General features: G+C 39.8%; 4 protein-coding genes across 4 annotated transcripts; 1 reads left to right on the forward strand and 3 right to left on the reverse strand.

The window, feature by feature from the left end:
* Window positions 1-232: 232 nt before the first annotated feature.
* Window positions 233-4,939, forward strand: CBG09248 (the record flags this gene model as incomplete). Its single annotated transcript, XM_002636760.1, has 8 exons — window positions 233-325; window positions 378-492; window positions 540-983; window positions 1,030-1,183; window positions 1,244-1,356; window positions 4,173-4,423; window positions 4,467-4,631; window positions 4,679-4,939. 8 exons carry the CDS (start codon window positions 233-235, stop codon window positions 4,937-4,939), a joined length of 1,596 nt encoding a protein of 531 aa, XP_002636806.1.
* On the reverse strand, window positions 1,614-2,930 carry CBG09249 (the record flags this gene model as incomplete). Its single annotated transcript, XM_045237772.1, has 2 exons — window positions 1,614-1,895; window positions 1,947-2,930. The coding sequence occupies 2 exons, from the start codon at window positions 2,928-2,930 to the stop codon at window positions 1,614-1,616; spliced, it is 1,266 nt and encodes a 421-aa protein (XP_045094097.1).
* Window positions 4,940-5,422: 483 nt separating the features above from the next.
* Cbr-ttn-1 lies at window positions 5,423-16,549 on the reverse strand (the record flags this gene model as incomplete). Its single annotated transcript, XM_045237773.1, has 18 exons — window positions 5,423-5,482; window positions 5,765-6,027; window positions 6,078-6,157; window positions 6,204-6,269; window positions 6,319-6,458; window positions 6,514-6,686; window positions 6,736-6,844; window positions 6,888-7,050; window positions 7,097-7,327; window positions 7,376-7,641; window positions 7,693-7,776; window positions 7,827-13,454; window positions 13,537-13,581; window positions 13,628-14,710; window positions 14,852-14,981; window positions 15,012-15,032; window positions 15,061-15,077; window positions 16,415-16,549. 18 exons carry the CDS (start codon window positions 16,547-16,549, stop codon window positions 5,423-5,425), a joined length of 8,694 nt encoding a protein of 2,897 aa, XP_045094098.1.
* A 1,132-nt stretch (window positions 16,550-17,681) lies between these two features.
* On the reverse strand, window positions 17,682-21,315 carry CBG27130 (the record flags this gene model as incomplete). Its single annotated transcript, XM_045237774.1, is given in 4 exon segments — window positions 17,682-17,735; window positions 17,752-17,891; window positions 19,207-19,229; window positions 21,287-21,315. 4 exon segments carry the CDS (start codon window positions 21,313-21,315, stop codon window positions 17,682-17,684), a joined length of 246 nt encoding a protein of 81 aa, XP_045098947.1.
* Between the last annotated feature and the right edge of the window lie 646 nt (window positions 21,316-21,961).

Here is a 21,961-nt window from a genome sequence, read left to right on the forward strand (position 1 = left end):
TTTTGTACGACGGAAAGACACCATGTTTTGAATACGCGCCGAAAACCTTCACAGGCGGCCTGGAATACGCACAAGTGGACTAGAAAAATCCGCAGTCATGTCGATTTACGGGACTTCTCCGAAAACGTTTTGAACATGAAAGAATGAAACAAGTCTTGTCTACTTGATGTTTTTTGTCTTTTTTACTATGAAATTCAATTATTTTTACTGGATTATTTAATTTTCTTTCCAGATGGTCACACAACAAGCGAAAATACTATGCTGTGGAGATGTTAACGGAAATTTTGTCGATTTGATTAAAAAACTAACAGTGACTGAGAAAAAGGTATGCTTCAAAGTTTGAAAAAAAAACATGAAAATGTTCGAAACATTTTCAGAATGGTCCGTTCGATTCTCTGTTCTGCGTCGGAGAATTTTTCGGAGACGATGACGAAGCGAATGAGAAAGTCATCAATGGAAATATCGAGTTCCCAATACCAACATATATTCTAGGTATTCGGTTTTTTATATTTAGAACGGCGAACATTTTATTACTTCAGGACCATCAAACCCTCGGTATAGCTATCTCTATCCGGAAGAATCAATCGAATTTTCTGCTAATCTAACTTACCTTGGAAAGAAAGGATTGCTAAACACTGCATCTGGTTTGCAAATCGCCTATCTGAGTGGTGTTGAAGGAACATCAAAAGAAATGAATTGTTTCGATAAATCTGACATCGACGAATTGCTCGTTCCACTTGGAACCCAAGTTGGTTTTTCGGGAACAGACATTCTTTTAACCTCAATGTGGCCTGCTGAAGTGGCTCGCCATTCACACAACCAACCGAGTAAGCCTGTCGCTGGATCAGTTTTACTCTCGAAGCTCGTTTCTCAGTTAAAACCACGTTATCATTTCGCTGGACTTGGCGTCCACTACGAGAGGCAGCCCTATAGAAACCATCGTGTGCTTCTAGAACCAGCTAGGCATACAACAAGATTTATTGGTACGTTGAAATCATAGATTTAAAAACTATTCACCTTTGTTTATAGGACTTGCTCCTGTTAACAATCCTGAGAAGCAAAAGTGGTTGTACGCATGCAATGTTAAACCAATGAGAAAAATGGAAAAGGAAGAACTAACAGCACAACCACCCAACGCATCGGAGTTCCCCTACAGAGAATTGCTAGAAGAAATGGCTGCTAAGTAAGTGTTAAAGTTCCTGTGTCATTGAATATCCCCATTTTTTACTGTCCCCCCTTTCAGGGAAACTCTGGATCGAATGAATGGAAAAGGACAGCGACCAGAAGGCTCTCAATATAGATTTGAAATGGGAGGGCCTGAAGATGGGGGAGGAAGAAAACGGCATAATAATGGAGGTGAGACCTTTATTATTTGACAAAAATATGGAAGAAGAGATTGAGGCTAGAAAAATAATTAGGCTTGTTGAATTCCTTCGAAAACGAGAACTCCGTGAATTGGTTTGTTTTGAGAAGCCATTGTCTTCATAGAGACGGTGTATTCCACTAGTGCTTCTCTGTATCGTTTGACTGTTTCCTCATCAGAGAAGTTGCTGATTCCGTATGTTGGGCTGGAAAGGGATTCTTTAATTTTATGAAACAGTGAGTGTAACAACTCACTTTTCGCTTGCCTGTTGGTACGAATTTCTTCCCATCTGCTGCATCTGAGTGTTACTTGCCAAGTTGGTAATTCCAAAATCATTCTCATCAAGGGCATTCTTGATTGAAGATGCTACAGATCCCTCCAAAATCTTTTTGGGAAGATCTGGTTCCGCAGTGATTGGACGACCGAGTCCGATTCCTTGAGTTGCTCCATTTTCGATTGCTTCCACCATAGCCTTGACAGTTCTGAATCCACCAGTTAAGTAAACGATGGTATTCTTGAAAACTGGACGAATCTGAAAACAGCTGATTGAAAAAATCTTTCCCGCACGGAATGTTTTACTTACTTTCTCAGCAAACTCCAAGAAAAATGCCTCACGATTACGAGTAGAATCACGCATGTGATGGAAAGCCAGCTTCTCATATGTTCCACCTGACAGCTCGACAAAATCAAATCCCTTGTCTTCATAAACCTGGCACATCTCCTTTGCATCATCCACAGTTGTTCCTTGCTCTTGGAACTCAACTGAATTGGTTTTGATTCCAACTAGGAAACCAGTAGACGCTGGAATTTCTGCTCGAATGGCATCGTATATCTCGAGGATGATTCTCTGTCGGTTTTCAATAGAACCACCGTATTGATCAGTTCTCTTGTTAGTAGTAGGAGAAGTGAACTGAGCCAAAAGATATCCGTGAGCTCCATGCAATTCAACTCCGTCGAATCCGGTCTCATGAGCGAATTTAGCAGCGTAGACGAATCTGTCGACAACTTGGGTTTTGATTTGTTCAACAGTCAATGGAACTGGCTGTCCAAACGCAGTGAAACGACGTTCTCCGCTCAGTTTCACATCAGATGCAGACCATGGATTTGGTTCCACAGTGATTGGTGTTTGACGTCCACCATGAGACAACTGGACGACGGCAAGAGCTCCGTCTTGTTTCATGTTCTTTGCCCATTTCGAGAAAAGAGCTCTTCTCTCTTCTCCATCGCCCTCTTTGAAAATTATGGCGTTTCCAGCAGACTCCAAATTAGTCTGAATGAAAACTATTATAGAAAATATTTTTAAAAAAACACTTACTGGGTCTACAAGCACATTTCCTGTGAGAATTGTTCCAAATTTTCCATGTCCCCATTTGTCGTACAAATTCAAAATAAATTCAGTAGGAAGTCCATGTTTCTGTGGGTTCTCCGGATCATAAGTTGAGACTCTCTCGGTCAGAGCAGCTTTCAAAAACCGATTTTGAGCAAGTTTTCCATTGCGGAACTTCAATTGCTCACCAAGAATATCAGAGGAAACAGTTAGATTGTCGCAGAAGCGTTTCACAGTCATTTTTCGTGGAGAATGGAGAACAAAATGTTACTCTCTGCCGTGTACGAGGCGGTCAAATATAGTGCGTTTTTTGGTCAACTAGGTTGTTAGGCAAACAGGGAGAGTGTATAGATACAGAGGAGACGGAGAGAAATAAAACGAAAATGCCGTCTCAGATGATGACAAAGTCGTCTTGTTTCGATGTGGTCTTAATGGTCACAAAGAGAAACTCAGAGAATGATGACAAATATGCACCTGGTTGCCCGAGAAACCAAGAAAGATGTATGATGTTTTTATATGTTATTCTTCGAATAATAGTAGAGATTCTGATCAAAAACTTGTGACTGGACACAAATTGGAAGAAAAAAAGTATCGAGTTTCTGCTCTATGAGCGGATTATAACGAGATTCAGTTATGCCAACCACTGATACATTTATGGTGGAAACAGAATAATGTTATCAATGAAAAATATTGCAACTTTTAAAATTTAATTGGAAACGATAAAAAAGACCTAATGACATACACAGTGTAGAAAAATGTAGATTCATCATGTAGAAACAAAGAAAAATCATTCATGTAGAAACAAAGAAAAAATTTTCAAAAAAGAAAATTCGAAAAATCGCTTCTCTAGAAAAATCGCTTCTTCTCACGATTTCTTGAAACTTCTGGAATGTTCTCGCATCTTTTTTGGATTGCCGCTAAAACTGAATACTCTGAAAAATTAGCGATTTTTTCGAAGAAAAAACTTTTTTTTAAATTAGAATTTTGCAAATTTTTAGACCTTTTTAGGTTTTCTAGTTATTTTCAAAGGTTCTTTCTCGTGTTTTTCAGGTTTTTTTGTCCGAAATTTGATGGGAAGGTTTTTGTGAAGATTACTGTAGATTACTGTTTGCAAACACAATCACGTCAAGATTCAGACGAAAGCAGTTTTAATCTGTATTTTAACGTGATGGTGTTTGCAAAGAAAACTACAAAATAGATGGTTTTCTTCAGTAATCTCCGCGAACACCATCTTCCAGGATCCTGTCAGGTTTCAGATGAAAAATTCGGAAAAATCAAAAAGAATTATCAAAAATAGCTGAAAAACCTAAAAAGGTCTAAAAATTTTGCAAAGAAACATAAAAATCGACTAAAAGCAGTGAAAAACTTTATTTTAAACCAGGAAATACAATAATTTTTAGGTTACGGCAGTTATTGTTGTGGGACGTTCTTAAATTAACTGCGATCTGGTTTTATAAATTGACTCTTAAATATCTTCTTAAGGTGACGACGGACCACGAAACAAGCAACCAGCGGGTCCATGCTGGTTCTGCCTCTCAAATGTGGACGCCGAGAAGCATTTGGTGGTGGCTATCGGAACTCACTGTTACGCTGCAATGCCAAAAGGGCCACTCACAGAAGATCATGTTATGGTTCTCTCTGTCGGACATATTCAGTCTCAAGTGGCTGCTCCTGTTGAGGTTCGAGATGAAATCGAAAAGTTTAAGAATGTATTCACACTGATGGCTAACAAGGTTCACCAGGGTTGAAATATCTTCATGACTATTCTTTTTACAGCAAGGAAAAGCTTTAGTGACTTTCGAAAGAAATTTCCGTACTCAACATCTTCAAGTTCAAATGGTTATGGTTGATAAATCTTCTACAAAAGCGTTGAAGTCGTCTTTCACATCGGCTGCCGCTTGTGCTGGATTCGAATTAGTCACCATGGGTCCAGATGAAAATGTAAGGCTTTTAAAATCGAATCTTGTTCAAAAATTATTTGCTTGTAGCTCCTGGACATGGTCAATGAGGGATGTCCATATTTTGTGGCAGAACTTCCCGATGGATCCAAGTTGTTCACAAGGAATATGAAAGGATTCCCATTGCAGTTCGGACGAGAAGTCCTTGCGTCCACACCAATCCTGGATTGTGAAGACAAAGTCGATTGGAAGTCATGTGTTCTTGCCAAAGAGAAGGAGACGGAACTTGTGAACAAGCTGAAAGCCGACTTCAAGCCGTTTGATTTCACTGCCGATGATGATTCAGATTAACTAAATATCTCTAATTTTTGACCGCTTCTTGTCCACCTAAAATGTTATTTATTTATTGAAATTCTTCTGTTCAATTTAGTTGCTTTGGTTTTTGTAATCAGTTCTCTGTTCATGAATATAAATTTGCTTTTTTGTTGTACTTAATTAACGGCAGTAAATTTTTTAAATTAAATTTATTGGTCAAACCACATTCTTTTGCGATAAATTCAACTTCAAATGCAACAATTCTAGAAATTTGCGGGGCACAATAAGATTGGAAATGATAGGTTGGTTTGATTAGAAGACATAAGAAAAATAAAAAAAACAAAAACGGAAGAATTTCGTGAAGTATTCAAAATATATCAAGCGAGGGGATGAAAAACATTTGAAATGGTCCTTTCGTTTCGTATTAGAGGAAACTAATCTCGGCAAGGTTATACAAACTAAAATGGCAAAACTACCCAATTAAAAAAGTTAGTGATTGACTGATTATGATTAAACAAATTAAGCGAAAATGTTTCTACCGACGAATCGTTCTTTGTTGAGGAAGTGCAGCAGACGAGCCTGAAAACCATAAATTGTTAGATTCGTTCATCTATTATTCTGACACAAAAATAGGAGCTGTGGAAAAGAAACGCCGGCGGCCAGGGCCGAAGATTCACTTTTCACTGCTTCTTGTCGAGTTTTCTGTTATTTTTTCCTCAAACGCGATAAGATCGGCGGAAAACGCACAAAACTCGAGAAAATGAATGCGGAAAAACATTTTTAGGTGTTTGTCGCTGTGAGACCTTCGCAACGGCAACACCTCCGATTTTTTGTAACGGCATAATACCGAAAAAAACATACAATGTAGACTTGAACAACACCAATAACAACGAACAAAGACGATGACAAGACGAACAAGGAAAAAACTGAAACAGGACGATACACAGATATTCCTAGAGAACATACAGTAATCTTACCTTCGGATAGAATCATTGCATTTGCCAACTCTTCACCGTTTTGGTTACGAATTGTGCACAGGTATTCACCGAAATGTTTCTTGTCGACCGAGTTGATCAATAGCGATGAATCGGTTTCAGATACTGAGATTGTGTATCCATCAAGCCCTGGGAAAAAACTTTTGAATTGATTTCAAAATATTAGAATCTGATCCTACCATCGATCAACTCGTTTCCACTATAGAACCAACGACATGTAGGTGCTGGCGTGCCAGAGAACGAAGCGCGCAGCTCTGCTCTGAAATCATAAAATTAGGATTCGTCATAATAAGTATTAGGTTTACCTGTTCTTCTCGCACGTTTGCACAGAAATCGGAGATTCGTTGAATTTCGGTTTCTCACCAACAGTTCTGAAATCAAATTGGTATGAAACGAACATTTAGAGCGCTGATAACTTACTTTGTGGATTGAATAACTGTCAGTTCCAACTCGGCATTTGCTTGTCCAGATGCATTGATCGCAGTCAACACATACTTTCCAGCATCAGCACGAGTCACATTGGAAATACGAAGGATGAACGTGTCTCCCTCGTTTCTCATCTGAAAGATATATGTAATAGAATCTCAGAGAAGATCAGAATCAGCAAAACCCTACCAAATAGCGTTCTTCATTGTTCAGTTTCTGATTTGCTTTTGTCCATGTGATGACTGGATCCGGATGTCCGATGATTTTAGCGCGCAGTTCAACGCTTGTTCCTGGATCAGTTCTCGTGGTTTGTTCAAAGTCAAATACTCGTGGCGCTTCGTCAGCTATTGATCGTTCGTTACCTTCAAAATGTCCTTTCAATCAAACCACCAGATGAAATCAATAACTCACTTCTAACGTCAAGTTGCATTGTGCAGCGCGCAATACCTGATTGGTTCTTGGCTTCCACAGTATACTCACCACCGTCTTCAGGGAAGACATCGGCGATAGTGAGGAAGACCTGGAATTTGAATTCTAGTTTTCATAATATAATAGTTTAATACCATCTTTTCAGATCTTGAATAACTGAATGAAGGAGAGTCAACAATGGTGACCTTGTTGCGGAGCCAACGGATTTGGAGTGGTTCGGAAGCCTGAACGAGCTCAGCAGCCAGCTCGACACGACTTCCGTCGACCACTTTTTTAACTGATTTTATCTTTTCGAATCTGAAAGTATGGTTTTTATACGAAGGTAAGAGAAGGTTAGAGGTACCTGAAGAGTGGAGGGATTCCTTCAGCAGCATTTGGATCCATTCCACTGACTAGCAGATTCATCTGAAACATCGATGGTGATCCTTTGATTGGATATATTTTTTTAAAACTGACATTTGACACAGCAGTTCCGTGTTCGTTGACAGCTTCACAAGAATATGTTCCTTCGTCTCCTGGCGCCACTGAGATGAATTTCAGTGATGCGCATTCACCATCATACGACATGGTGTACCTGAAATTAGAATTCAATAGGTGCCGTGTTCTTCATAGAAGAGCTTACCGGTCAGCTTGAGGTAATAGACGAACTGAGTTTCTTGTCCAGATGATTGACGCACATGGATATGCGCTGACTGAGCATTCCACGCAAAGAGACTCATTCAAGTTCGCCTGAAAATAAAATACTCTATAGAAACCAGATTTAGCTGGAAGGTATACCTGAGACCTGCCAGGCAGGACTTCTATGAAGTTAGGGGCTTTAGCCTCTTTCCGACTTCTCCGTTTAGCTACCTGAGCAGCAGAGTCTTCTTTATTGGGTAGCACATCGATCTGAAAACAGAACAATCGGAGTTTTATATTGTACCAAAAATGTTGTCATACCTCAGATGTACAAGTGATGATTCCTTCATTGTTTGCAGCTGTACAATTGTAGAATCCCTTGTCGAATGTCGAAACGTGATGGACCTGAAAACATATAACGACTTCAGAGAGGATACTTTCTAGGAAATACTTACCTCCAGATAGTAAAAGTCCCCGTCGTTATAGATAGAATACTTGTTACCAGTCTCCAAAATGATACCTTCCTTATCCCAATGAACTTGTGGCATTGGGTTTCCACTGATTGCAGTTTTTAGTCTCAGTGATTTGTACTCCTCGAGAACCTTCTTTGGTTTTGGTTTCACCATGAATTTGGGTCGACACACACGCTTATTACGAGAGTTGATTGCAGCACGAACCTCGTCAAGAGCAGTGTTGGCAGCACTTTCCGGTCGACTCTCCATTAAGTGTCTTGGTTCTTCGAGTTTCAGACTTTGAGCCAGAGCCTTTGCAAGTTTGTCGGCGTCATTAGTGGTGCTTCGGTGAGGACGCAGCTTCCTTCCCAGTTTTCCAGCGACGGCTGCAGATGCTCCGGCTTTAAGATCCATATCTTCAAGACCCTGCAAGAACATGGGCGCAGCTCCCTTTTTGACTCTTGCAGTGGCAGCAGAAGATGATGCTCTTGGATGTTCTTCGGAGAACGCAACTTTGGGTTGAACGGCAAGTACTGGCTCGAGAACGTGTTTGAATTGTGGTGGTTCTGCTTTTCGTCGTTCATCAGAAACATTCAATCTTCCGGCGGTTCGCAGCACACCGTGGATATTGGATGCTTCAACATAGTACATTCCGAGACTTGCCAAAGAAACGTTCTTGATGGAAAGTACACTTGTAGTGTCTGAAGGGAAAGTAATCTTGACATCTTTTCCTTCGATGATCTTCTTTTCGTTGTGATACCAGGTCAAATCTGGTGTTGGGAATCCAGCGAGTTCTACGGAGAATTCAATGGATTCTTTGAGCGGTGTCCAAGTGTCTTGAAGGCACTTTACAAATCTTGGTGGTCCTGCTGGTTCATCCGATAGTTCACCAACAAGTAGATAACATTGAGTCGTCGCTTTTCCAGATGAATTCGTAGCGACACATTGATATGTTCCTCTCTGTTCTCTCAACACACGCTCAGATTTTAGTTCTGCAACTTTTCCAAATCTGCATTCAGTCCAGCTAGTTGTAGAACTTGTCAAATTGGTCTTATTTCCAGAATCATCGATGTAAATCCATTCGAGAGTTGGTTCCGGAGATCCGGTTACATTGCAGCTTAAAGTAGTCGGATGTCCATTGACAATTCCCATATCAGTTAGTGGAATCGTGAATTTTGGAGCGACATTAGCCAAATCACTGGCTGGCTTCATTTTCTGTACGATGACTTGGGTTTCGGCGATGACAGTGCCATGTGGATTTTCAGCTTTGCAACTGAAGATTCCAGAAGTTTTGGAGACGACGCATTCTGCGATGAGATGACTTTCACCGTCTCCAGTGACGAAGTGATGATAGATTCTGTTTGTTCTAAGAATCTCTCTTCCGTCTTTGAGCCACGTGACTGTTGGTTTTGGCTCTCCAATTGCTTTTGCAACAAGAGTGAACTGTCCACTTTCATTGACTTCAATAAGGGATGGTGGTGCTCTGATGAATCTTGGCTTTTCTTGTTTATCATCAATGGATTGAGCAATGACGAGATGAGAATCAGTTCCGGTCGTTTTAGCAATCATAACCATACTGGAGGTGGAATCTACTCCAGAGACACTAGTGGCAGAACACACATAAACTCCGGTATCATCTGATTCAGCTTTCGAAATGATCAATTTGCAGTTTCCATTTTCATCTTGAATCTGACGGATTCTTCTGGTTGTTGAGATACGTTCTCCGTCTTTTGTCCAACTGATTTCTGGTGTTGGAAATCCTTCAACTTTGCATTCCAAAGTGATGTTATGACCAAGGATTGCTGTCGAATCAGAGAGAGTCGAAGAGAAGGAAGGGGCTATGAACTTGGTGATGTCTTCAACTGTGACATTACATTCACTTTCAGCATATCCATATTTGTTGGTGACAACGCATCTGTATTTTCCGGCGTCGTTGTATTGGACAGCATGGCAAACAAGTTTGTGATTTGATTTTTTATCACTAGAGAGCTCGAATCTTCCAGCTGATTCAATACGTTCATCACCATTGAACCAAGCGATTGTGCTTCCAGATCGTGAACTGATACGACAAGTTAACATGATTTGTTGTCCAGCTTGAACGCTTTCGTTGTTTAACTGTTTCTGTACAACTGGGACCAAATTGCGTTCGAGAGAATGATCGGGAGTAGACTGATGAGATGGCTCTCGGTTGAAAACTGTTACTTGACAGGATGCAGATGCTTGCCCAAGTTCGTTTTCAATGAAACAAGTGTATGTTCCATTTTCTTCTTGAGATTTCGATTGGAGAGTGGAAGATGTTGAAGTGGCGGCGATATTGATCTTATCATCTGGTACAACTTGAACATTCTCCTTGTACCATTTGACTGAAGGTGTTGGATTTCCACTGAACTCAACACTGATTTCAAGTTCATCGTCTCGGCTGATAATCATCTTTGATTGGGGAAGAATCGAAAACTGAGGAGCCTGTCCAGAAGGTGCTGTTTTCAGAGTTGTCATCATTTCAGCCCATTCACCGAGTCCTTGCTTGTTTCTTCCAGCTACACGAAAAATGTACTCAGTATTTGGTGTTAGTGATTTGACTTCGAGTTCAAGAGATTTTGAAGTTCCACACTTCGTCCATTCTCTTTGATCCGGACATCTTCTTTCAACTTCGTAACTGTCAGCAGGACCTTCGGAAGGAGCGTCGAACGCAATTGTGACTTGATCGGTTTTAGAGGCACCAGGTCTTGGAAGTCCCGGACGTCCTGGTTTCTTTTTGTCTTCGTCCTTCTTTTCGACCTTCTTCTTTTCCTTCTTTTCTTTGACATCCTTTGATTTGGTGACAGAGACTTCTGTATTCTGTCTCACTTTTCCTTTCTCATTCTCAGCTGTGATTGTATAAGTGCCTTCATCTTCAAGTCCAACACCACGAACCACAAGTTGATAGCTGACACCATCGCACTTTATCTGAATGCGCTCGCTTTCAACGAGTTCGCTATTATCCTTCAACCAAACCACTTCCGGTGTAGGTGAGCCATTCAAGTCAGCCTGAATGGAAAGCGTGGCGCCTTCATTCACATTGATTTTTGGCTTTGGTTCAATGATGAAATAGGGCAGTGAAGCAGCAACTTTCCTAGCTTCGGATCCAGTAATTGTGAGTTGAGCAGAAGTGTGAACATCTCCGAATTGGTTTGTGGCGACGGCTGTGTAGGTTCCGCATAGCTCATCGGTGACGTTCTCAATGACAAGCGTAGCAGTGTTGTCGTCGAACAGGCGTGTTTTATAATTGCCGTTCGTCTGCTGCAACGCCTTTCCATTGTGCAACCAAACTACTTGGGCGGCTGGATTAGCGTATGACTGACAAGTGAAAGTGGCTGTCTCTCCAGCACTCTTCAAAACAACGTCCTGCAACTTTTTGACAAACGTTGGCATCTGTGTGACGTGCTCGGCGGCGTGTGGTCCTTCGACAACAACACAAGCTCTCGTTTCGACAGCTCCCAATTTGTTGCTCACTTTGCAAACGTACTGTCCGTTATGCTCTTCATGTGCTTCATAAATCTTCAAGAATGCAACACGTCCATCAAAGTAAGTTCTCAAAGTACGGCTCTCAGCAACCAGCTTTCCATCATGGTACCATTCAATTGTTGGTGTTGGGAATCCGTCAACTTCAACTTCAAGAAGTTCACGATTTCCTTCAGTAACAGTTGCATCAGCCAAAGGTCTCGTAACAACTGGTGGTCGTTGAATGTCTCCTCCAAGAACTGACGGAGATCTGCTTCTACTTCTGCTTCTGCTTCGTACTGGAGTCAGTCTTGTCTTCGCTAATCCCATATCAACAACTTTAACAGTACAGTGAGTAAAGTCTTTTCCAAGAGTGTTGACTGCTTCACAAGTGTATTCTCCAGCATCATCCATCACAACATTCATTATATTCAGACGAGAAACTCCTTTACGATCAGTGTATTGGAGCATTCTGTTCTCAATGATCAACTTTAGTCCATCCTTGTACCAAGTGATGGCTGGAATTGGTTTTCCAGTTACACAGCATTCGAGGACAATTTCGTTTCCTTCGCAAGTAGAACAGTTGACCAATGGTTCTAAGAATTTTGGTTTAATATGATCCTTGTCAACTGCTTCCTTAATTTCGACAACTGAGAAACTTTGAGCAACTCCATGGATATTTTCTGCTTCGCAGACATAACGACCTTGATCTTCATCTCTTGCTCCGATGATATGAAGTGTACAAACTCCATTTTCATGTCTTACTTGCTTGTTGCTCATGTCGATTGGCTGATCGTCCTTGGTCCATCTGATGTTTGGATGTGGTGTTCCAGAAACTGAGCAAACAAGAGTTAGGTCTGATCCTTGTGGTACTTCTCTTGGAGTTGGAAGTTGCATTCGGAATCTTGGAGCCTTTGATCCATCGATCTTCTTACTTCTTTTAGCCAACAACTCCTCGATTCTCACACAACAAACTGTATGTGCCTTTCCGATTTTATTCTTGGCAACACACTTGTACTCTCCACTATCTTCTGCGTACGCATCGATGATAGTCAAAGAGTAGTTGCCACTTCCATCGTCGAATTGGAGTCTATGTCTTTGTGAATGCTCGATTTCAGCTTCATTTCGGAACCAGTTGATTTCAGGAGCTGGATTGGCTTTGATGTTAACTTCCAGTTTCAGAATGTCAGATTCCGAACACTTGACATCACTGAGTTGTCTTCCGAACGAAGGAGCAAACTGTCCATCAGGAACGACAACAGTCAGTTTTCCTTCACTTTCACACTCTCCAAACGCATTCTTTCCAACAGCTTTCCATTTTCCTTCATCAGTAGAATCCACACTCAGAATATGAAGTTCATAACGTCCTTTGTCGTGTTTTTGAAGGTAATTGCTATCCTGGATACTAATGTGTTCTCCATTATGATACCATTCAACTGTTGGTTCTGGAAGAGTCGTGTTGGTGACAACAAGAACTTTGGTTTCTCCGATCTTTGCTTCATCGTCTTGGAGTAGATGATGGAAGTTTGGTGGCATATCGATCATTTCCTCCACAACCACAACTTTGGATGTCTTACGATCTTTCTTCTTCTCAATGACAGCTGGAGAAGTTTCAGACTTCTTTTTCTTTTTATCGTCTGATTTCACAGATAATTTGGCATGAGTCATGATACTTCCCAAATCGTTTGTAGCTCTGCATGTGTATTTTCCGGCATCCGATTCGACAATATTCTTGACCGTCAATTCAGCAAGTCCCTCATTGTAGAAAGAATCATACTTCATCGAGGGAACTGTTAATTCCTTGTCGTCCTTGTACCATTGAACCTTTGGACTCGGAACTCCATCGACATCACACGAGAGGGTAGCAATGAGATCACCAACATTAGCCACAATATCTTCCAGTTGTTTCTTGACACTTGGGGCAGCATCGGTATCTGAAAATTTCATTTTGATTGGTAAATGTAAGGTTGGGGACTCACCGAAAGCAATGTTTCTCTCGAAAACTCCATCCATAGTGAGTCTTCTGAAGATGGCTCCTCGTTTGGCAAGACGTCCAATTGGCAGAAGATCGTCTGACCATCTCTTGAGAGACAAGAAGTTTCTCTTCTGTCTTGCCGGAATGCCACTCTTGTCTGGTTTCGGTTGCATCTTCTGAAATGTAAAACTTGAGAATTTAGAAGCTTCGTATAACACAGAAAACATAAATTGAACACAAAAACACAAATAACCATACCTTAACATATTCGGACAAATCATTGAACGCAGACAATAACGGACCCTGAACACAACACAATGAACACAAAATCTCAAACATTCAAGCCTACCGTAATCCATGGATGTCTTAGTGCATCTTGAACAGACATTCTCTTTCTCTTATCCTTGATCATCAAACGGCAAATGAAATCTTTGGCCAAATCAGAAACATCATCCCAACTTGGGTCGTCAAAGTCCCAATCAGCAGCGGAGACGTTAGCCAGGGTGTCCTCATCGCTGTCCCCGAGGAATGGTGACAAACCAGAGAGAAGCACATAAGAGATAACTCCGACTGTCCACATATCGGTTGAAAGTCCAACTGGTTGGTAGTTCACAACTTCTGGAGCACAGAACTCTGGTGTTCCGAAGAGAAGTTTGACGCTCTTCTTGGGATCCAGTTTGCGTGCAAGTCCAAAGTCAATGATTTTGAGGTCGGTTGAGTTTTTGGCTTTGAGAAGAATGTTTTCCGGCTTCAAGTCCAAGTGAACTATTTGGTTTTTGTGCATGTGGGATACTCCCAAGAGAATCTGATGCATATAATCACGAACCTCTTCTTCACTCATCAATGAATCATCTTCCAGAATCTTTTCGAAAAGTTCACCTCCAGATACGAATTCTTCGATGAGCCACATTTCATTACCCATGTCAAATGCTTCGTGAAGATTCAAAAGTTTTTCATGATGAAGTTGATTCATCATCGAAATCTCATGAATCACATTTTCCTTCTTCACTCCTGGTCTCACTTGAACCATTTTGGCAGCCCAAGTCTTTCCAGTTGCTCTCTCTGTGGCTCGGTAAACAGTTCCATAAGCACCTTTTCCAAGTTCTTCATGAATAATATACTTGGCTTGAAGATCATTCGGAAGTCTATGAATATCAATCGTCTTGTATTCTGATGGACCAGCTTCCTTTGAAATCTTCTGATAGTCAACGGATTCTTGTTCCTTCATCTTGACCTCTTTTTTTTTCGGTTCCTCCAGAACTCGGCTGTTATCCTTGACGTACACAATTTCTGACTCCTCAGATGGCTCTGATTGCCCGAAGGTGTTATCAGCACGGACACGGAAGGTATAATTCTCTCCGGGAACCAGATTGAAAAGAGTGATGAAAGCTTGTTTAGTGACCTCGGCTTTAGTCCAAGTCTTGCTCTTTTCCTGCAATGAGGAAAATTTTTGGTTTGGTCTCCACTGGAAACGGAAAATAAAAAAGCGTTCTCCAGGGGCTACCACATGGATTTGCATTTGAAGAGAGACGACAACGATGTCTCTTTTATTCTTTTTTTGAACTTACCGTGCACATTTCAACTGTGTAATTGCGAACTGGAGATCCTCCATCGTTAGTCGGAGCTGCCCATCGAAGTCTGACTGAATCAAGATTCTGATCTTCGACAGCTGGTTTGCCAGGTGGTGCTGGACGATCGGTGACCTGGAAAAGAAACAGTTATTCGTAGTTTACTTTGTTGTTTCATATCTTTTTCTTATTTTCTTCTTCTTTTTCGTTCTACTTTTCGTTTTTTATCATCTCACAATACCAACAAATGAAGTTTGCGAAAAAATTCGCACATCTATGATGACGAAGGAAGGGTGCCAAGATGGAGAGGAATAAAGAAATAAAACGAGAAAGAGAGGGAGGGGTGGAGCTGGTTTTTTGGGTCTCTCTCTCTCTCTCTCTCCAATTTGCACAAAGTATTCCGAATTGGCTTACTTCCAATCGCCCCATCGAATTTACTCCGTCCCTTTTCCCATACTCTTTTTTTTCGAGACGATAACAAACTTTCTTTTTTTATTCTGCCCCATTCCAAATTTTTTCAGACTCTTCAACAACATCTAGAACCATTGTGACTACTTTTCATTGTTCTCCGAAAGATTGCTCAAAACGCCTGATCAATGGTGATTCCGACGGTAGGTCATATAACATCGAAAAGCGATAAAAGCGGTTGAGTCAATACAAAACAAGAGTGATGATGAGTGGTGATTACTACTAGGAACAATTGTGTTGTGTCAATATGATTTGCCTGCGATCTGATTTTTTTTCTCTGTGAAAACCTTTCGAACAACTGGAAATGGGTAACCACATGAGGGGGGGGGGGGGTTCCGAAATTCCGCCAGATGAAATGAACTAAAATTCAAAAAAATAGGCCAAAGGGTTATGGAGGGTAATGAGAGCATTCATCGAAATGGTGATGAGGTACAAGTAAATGATTAAAAAATGTAACAGAAGAGTCATATCTTTTAACTTTGAGCTAATTATCTCGGTCCCTGTCAAATATACAAAATAGTAGTCAACTTGTAAATTTTTTTCTGACATTTTGATAAACAAATTATCAGTTGATAACTTTTCTTATATCTTTGACAGAAACCGAAAAACTTGCCTCACAGTTAAAAGTTAGGGACCCTTCTATTACAAGTTTTACGGCATAATAATTTGTAGCTTACAAATTAATGACCAAAACCGCAATAGCAAAAATAATACCAGAATTTTTTTTGTCAAATCAACTGGTACCTTATTTTTATAAATTTCAGGGTAACAATACAATGGTGGGAGCTGGTGGGGAATGGTGAGTTTCTTTTTAAATTTTGGTTTGAAACCAAAAATCTGTAATGCTGAACACTGAATGAAGGAATGATGATGCCCGCAATAAAAAAGTGAATAATAAGTGGTGGTAGTGGTAGTTGGTATGATGATGATATCGCATTTCATTTCTCCCCCATCATCCTCATAGTTTTATATTTTCATGTCTTGTGATCTAACTCTGATTTCTGTGATTCTTGCACTGATCTAACTCAACTGGTTATTTTCTATGAAGAACTGGTAAGATTTGTAGCTTGCGCGGAAAATTTTCAAATCATAAAACACACCTGAATTCCAATGGCATACTTGTCCTCTCCACATCTATTCTTGATCTTCAATGCGAATTCTCCTTGATCTTGGGAATCGATTCCATTGATTGTGAGCACAGTGTTGAGAGCAGTCTTCTCGATCTGTCGAACCATAATATATAGTGGACACATATGAAAAATATGGGGAAGAATAATTTGAAATTATGCCAGAAGGGGGTTGTGTCTCATTTAGTCTCACATCCTAAAGATAATAAGAAAGAAGAGCCTTTTCTCTTTTTTTTTCTGTCTCTCACTTCATCAACATCGACCCTTTTCCGGACGTCCATCAAATTAAACTAACTTTCTTTTGCTTTCCTTTCTTCACCCAAAGTCATTTTTTGCCTATATCACTATCTTCCTTGTTCTCGAAAATTCTCATTCGTCTTGAAACTTTCTTAAGTATTACTTTTCCATGCTATTAAAAAATCGGTTCTCTATTTTCATATTGTCGTTCAATATTTTTTGGCGGATCGTAAAACCCTGCGGTCCATAAAATTTTCCATACCCAAGTCTCAAGCGACCACAGGTGCATAAATTTCCACTAGAAGCTTTATACCACTTGAAAAGTCACTAGACGGGGGGGGGGGGGTCCATGGATAGAATTCATATTTATCCCAAAGAGGAAGTCTCGTCAGATTCGGTTTTTTCCGAACCTTTTAGTGTATAACTTTTCTGTCTTGAGTTTTTTTTTCTCAGATTAAACAAAAACTGAACAGGGATTGACATTGTAATCAAGAAAAGAAAGCTAGATGCTGGAATTTAGCATTTCAAAGCAGGTGAAAGCTATGACTTTCTAGGTTTTACATCAGACTTGGTTTTTGAAAATGTTGAACGAATTCTGTAAAACCTTTAATAAAAGGGCCGTTACCCGGCCAAGTTTGAGTTCCATTATCTTCATTCCAATGCAAGATATCAAAAATGTGTCAACTGGTAAAAGTTTTGTGATATTATGATAAACAATTTATCAATTGAAAACTTTTTCATATCTTTGACAGGAACCGAGATAAATTCGCTCAAAGTTGTTAAAGGCCCTTATACTATAGGTCTTACGGTAATTGATCAGAAAACGAGAAACTTAATTTTGAAACCTTTCAAAATTACCGCATTTTCTCTATTTGATCAGCACCTATACTGTTATTTTGAACCTAATTTTAAACCAATAAAATTCTTGATATTTCCAATAAATATTTTGTCAATTGAAATTCGTTGATTTATCCCTCAGAAGTTAGGATGTTTTTAGTACAGACTATAGCAGAAACATCGCGTGCTCTTCTATTACAGAGTTCAAAAATTGAAAGCTCTAAAAAAATGAAAGCTCTAAAAATTAGATTCTCAATTCCACAAAAAATACACCCTGTCGGTTTGGAATGATTAAAAATTCTCACCTTCATTTTTCTGGATTCCTCAATAACCTTTCCATTGTTATCGATCCAGATCACTTCTGGTTGTGGTCGACCTGAAATTCAAAATGTTACAAATTATTTATCTTGACCTTTTCATTTAGAAAATCCCTGAAGTTCAAATCTCCCCATATTGTTCCATCTGTCTCCATGACATCCCCTTCTTCCGAATCTTTTTTTCATTCATTCATTCCCTTTTATTTAATGGACCCCATCCTCCTCTTTCTATTCTTTCTGTGATGTTTTACACACATTTTCCAGGCTATATTCCATTTATTTCTACCAAAAAGTGATATGCATTCATCAAGGTGAGCTCTCTATTGCGTCTTTTCTAGATTTCAATTTACGACTATGCTACCAGGTGAAAAATGGTTGGATAAAAAATGAAGTTTAGTCACTTACAACTCACTTTTCTCGCATATTACTTGCCCTAGTTGCGCTTTCTAAAAACCATCAAAAACTTGTCTTCAGATGAGGTGAGCTTCTTCTTTTTTGAAAAAAAGTTCGCCTGTCCTTGCTCCAGAATAACCTAGCATATAATCTAGTTGTCAACGGCGCGTGCGACTAGCGCCCAGTTCGCACATATGTGCCCTCCCATGACCAAAACCGGACGAAAATTCTGATTTTTAAATCTCTAAAACATCGTTTCCTTATCCTTGGGACTTTGCCCCGGGACCCCATCTTTTTCAAAATCTTCTTTTCCTAAGAAAAACGAAAAACTGGAAGGCGTGGCCTTCTTCTCCTATTGCTTCTTCTTCTTCCTTTCTCCCTTCTTCTCCCGTTGGCACTGGTGGCGGTGGTGGTGAGAAGAAAGACACGTCTTCGTCGATTTCCTACGTCTTCGTCGTCGTCTTCTTCTTCTTTTCGTCTCCTCCTTCTTCTTTTCGTCCGGGAGCCATTCGTTTCCAACATCACCGAACTCATCAGATCCCAAGATATTTACACGCACATCGAACTCATTTATTCATTCATCACCTGACGATCGAAGACGTATAAAAAGTCGAAGACGAAGAGAAAACGGAAGAAAAAATACAAGACTTCGTCTCTGACAAGTTGGTGTTGATTGATGACCGACGTCGTCTCCGGATGACTACTACAACTACTACCTAGCATTGATATTTTCTATAAACTACCGTAAAATCAGATTCTAGACGTTCCCAGTCTAGGAATCCCAGAAATCAGTCAACAATGCCGACCATGTAAGTCTATGGATCTTTGAGTACATTTTTCTGGCGCGGCGTTTCATTCCTACAACTTGTTTCCTGGTTTTTTTGTTTCTTCAGGTCCATCTTTTTACTCATCCTTCACTTTTTCGTCTCTCTATTTCCTCGTTTTCGCACACCAATTATCGTTTCTGTCAAATGCATTTACCACATTGACTAAGCACAACAAAACTCTTTCTCGCTCCTCCATCTGTTCAACTGACTTTTCGTTTTCAGCATTTTTTTGTCTTCTTGAACAATGTAACCCAGATTAAGCGAACTTGTTTTCTTTCCTATCTGTTTCTTTTCCACTGAATACTCTCAACCCTTCCAACCAAAAAACAAGAACAACAGAGCCAAAGAGTTTTCCTCCATGAGCTTTTTCAGTTTCCAGAAAAGCTAACATAATCCATAATTGGGGCTGTAGTAGAAGAGCAACAGCTTCAAGTGTTTTATTATTATTATTTGTATTATGAAGCAGAAGAAGAAGAAGCGTATAGAAGTCTAGAAAATAGAAGAAAAAGGAGGAAAAAGAAATTTATGCGAATAAAAAGATGACGCCTTCTTTTTTCTTCTTCATCGGTTCTGAATTTGTGGGAATCAGAGGGTGGAAGACGTCTCCCCCAAAAATAGATAAGAAAGTATCGAATTGCCGAGTCAATCCCTGACCTCGTCATTCGAATTCACTCGTCATCTGAATTTGAAAGCTCTCGACAGGTGTCACTTATCAAATTTTCATCCGGAATTATAGGAAAAGGCTCCAGCAGAGACATCAATCATATTATAATCCAATTTCCTTCGAAGAAATAGGCATCAGAATTCATATTTGATATTCTGATCCGAGCAGACATTGATCCCAAGTTAGCTGAGCATTGTAACGCTAGCATTGGAAAACAGTATCAAAAAAAATCCTCTGAAAATTTCTCTGTTTTCTCAATTCCTGTTCAAAAACAAGAGGTCATTTGTTCGGCCAACACCATTATCATAAAAGCGGTCTCAATCAAAGAAATGAATGAAGTCGTCTTCCTTGTTCTCTTCTCTTTTTTTTCAATTCTGTCATCTTACGACTTCTGCCTCGTCAGTGTAATCACTTTTTGAGCAAATGGACCTAATCCCGGAAAAACCCATCGCATTGTGCACCGACGCCTTACGACATCAGCGTGAGAGCATCGTTTTTTATGGGGTGACAACCTTTTCCAGAGCGAAATTCTCCAGTAGGATGACAGATGAAGAAAGAAGAGCAACAATAAAAAGAGAAAGAAGAAAACGGAATTTATGCAAATTGAGTTGAAAATAGGTGACACTTGGTCAGGTCCAGTTTTATGGAAAGTATGAAAAAGGTTTTTCTTTTTGGAATCCACGAAAAAGTCCTAGACCTTTTAGATTCTTTCTTGTTTACCCATTCTCCAAAATCGTTTTGTTCAACGAAAAAAAAAAACATTGAGCTACCGTAACCCAGTTTTTTTCCCAACATTCACCCACAACTCATCCTATCATATTAAAATCTATGTGACACGCGGTGGACACCTATTTTGATATTCTACCCTTGCATCGAGATTGAGTCCTTTCTCTCTCTCTCTCTCTGGAAGGGCGGTGCTCCGTGTTTCTTCACTAAAAACTTCTTGTTCACATCATATGTAACCGGAAGATATTAGTAAGATTTTAACAATCTTTTTTCTTAATAATTTCAATTCTCCAAAGTATATAGCGCATTTCATTTTTCTCAAGTGTTCTTATGAAGGATTTGCACTGAGAAGAGATGAAATTTTGGAACTGGAAAATTGAAATCTGATCCCGTAGGCATACAAATTCTAAAGGAAACGATTTATGGCATTTCATTTTTATAGAACACATTAGTTTTAATATGATATAGGAAAATAGGAATTTTAGGAATTTCAGTCCCCGAGAGATTCATTAACTTTGTCTGGGAAATTGGGTTGAGCAAAAACAAATGTTCGTTTCTATACTAATGATTTTCTCGCAAATTGGTTTTTTTTCTAGCTGCTTGGAAAACAATATATCGACTAACTACCAGAAATTCTTTCCGTCTCTATGTAATAACTCTTACCAACTCTCTTTCTCATCCTAAATTTATCAGTTTATCACCAAATGATACGCGCATCTCGTACTACTTCTTTCAATCATCATCATCCACACCTACACAATCATCACCAACAATCAAGCATCGGAGGATTCGATGAAGAGGAGTAAGTGAATAAGAAAGAAGTGAGGAAAGAAAAATAGTTAGCCCAGAAAAGACTGTAATCCCATGGGACATTTACTCCCATTACATTATTCTGTTCCCAAGAAAAATAGATAGAGAGAGAGAGAGAGAGAAAGGAATATTCTCATTCTTCATTCCGATTTCTTATCCTACTCCCAGATTCTGTCACCACCCTTCTTAAATTTGTTTCCAGATGTTTGTGATATCCGTTCCTTTTCCCATTGAAATCTTTTCCTCCCCAATAGATCTTTGACCCTATAGTTTATGTACGTCTCAAGAAATGTTACTTATTGCGCGACGGATAGTCTATCTCTTTTTTTCGTCTGGCCACCTATTTCTCAGCAAGGAATAGCAGTAGAAGCAAGAAGCAACTAACGAAAATAAATCGAAGGACAACAGCATAGCAAACAGGAGACAGTCGATGAGAATTGAGTACTCTGCACTCTCCATTTTCCGAGACTTTTTCACTTACGAGAGCTCATTTCCGCCCATCCGGATGGGAAAAAGCAGAGCAAATCTTATCATCACTTGGCACTTTGGATGTTTTGGTGTCTGTTAATGTATCCTAATGTGAAATCGTCGTTTTCGACTTTACTTTCGTAGCAGAAAAGATTCATATTTAGAAAACTACAGTAATCCTCTACAAGGATCTGGATTATGAATTGAAAACGTTAATTTTATCAAAACGACTTCCAAACTA

This window comes from Caenorhabditis briggsae (genome assembly GCF_000004555.2).
Source record: "Caenorhabditis briggsae complete genome, chrV, whole genome shotgun sequence".
NCBI lineage: Eukaryota > Metazoa > Nematoda > Chromadorea > Rhabditida > Rhabditidae > Caenorhabditis > Caenorhabditis briggsae.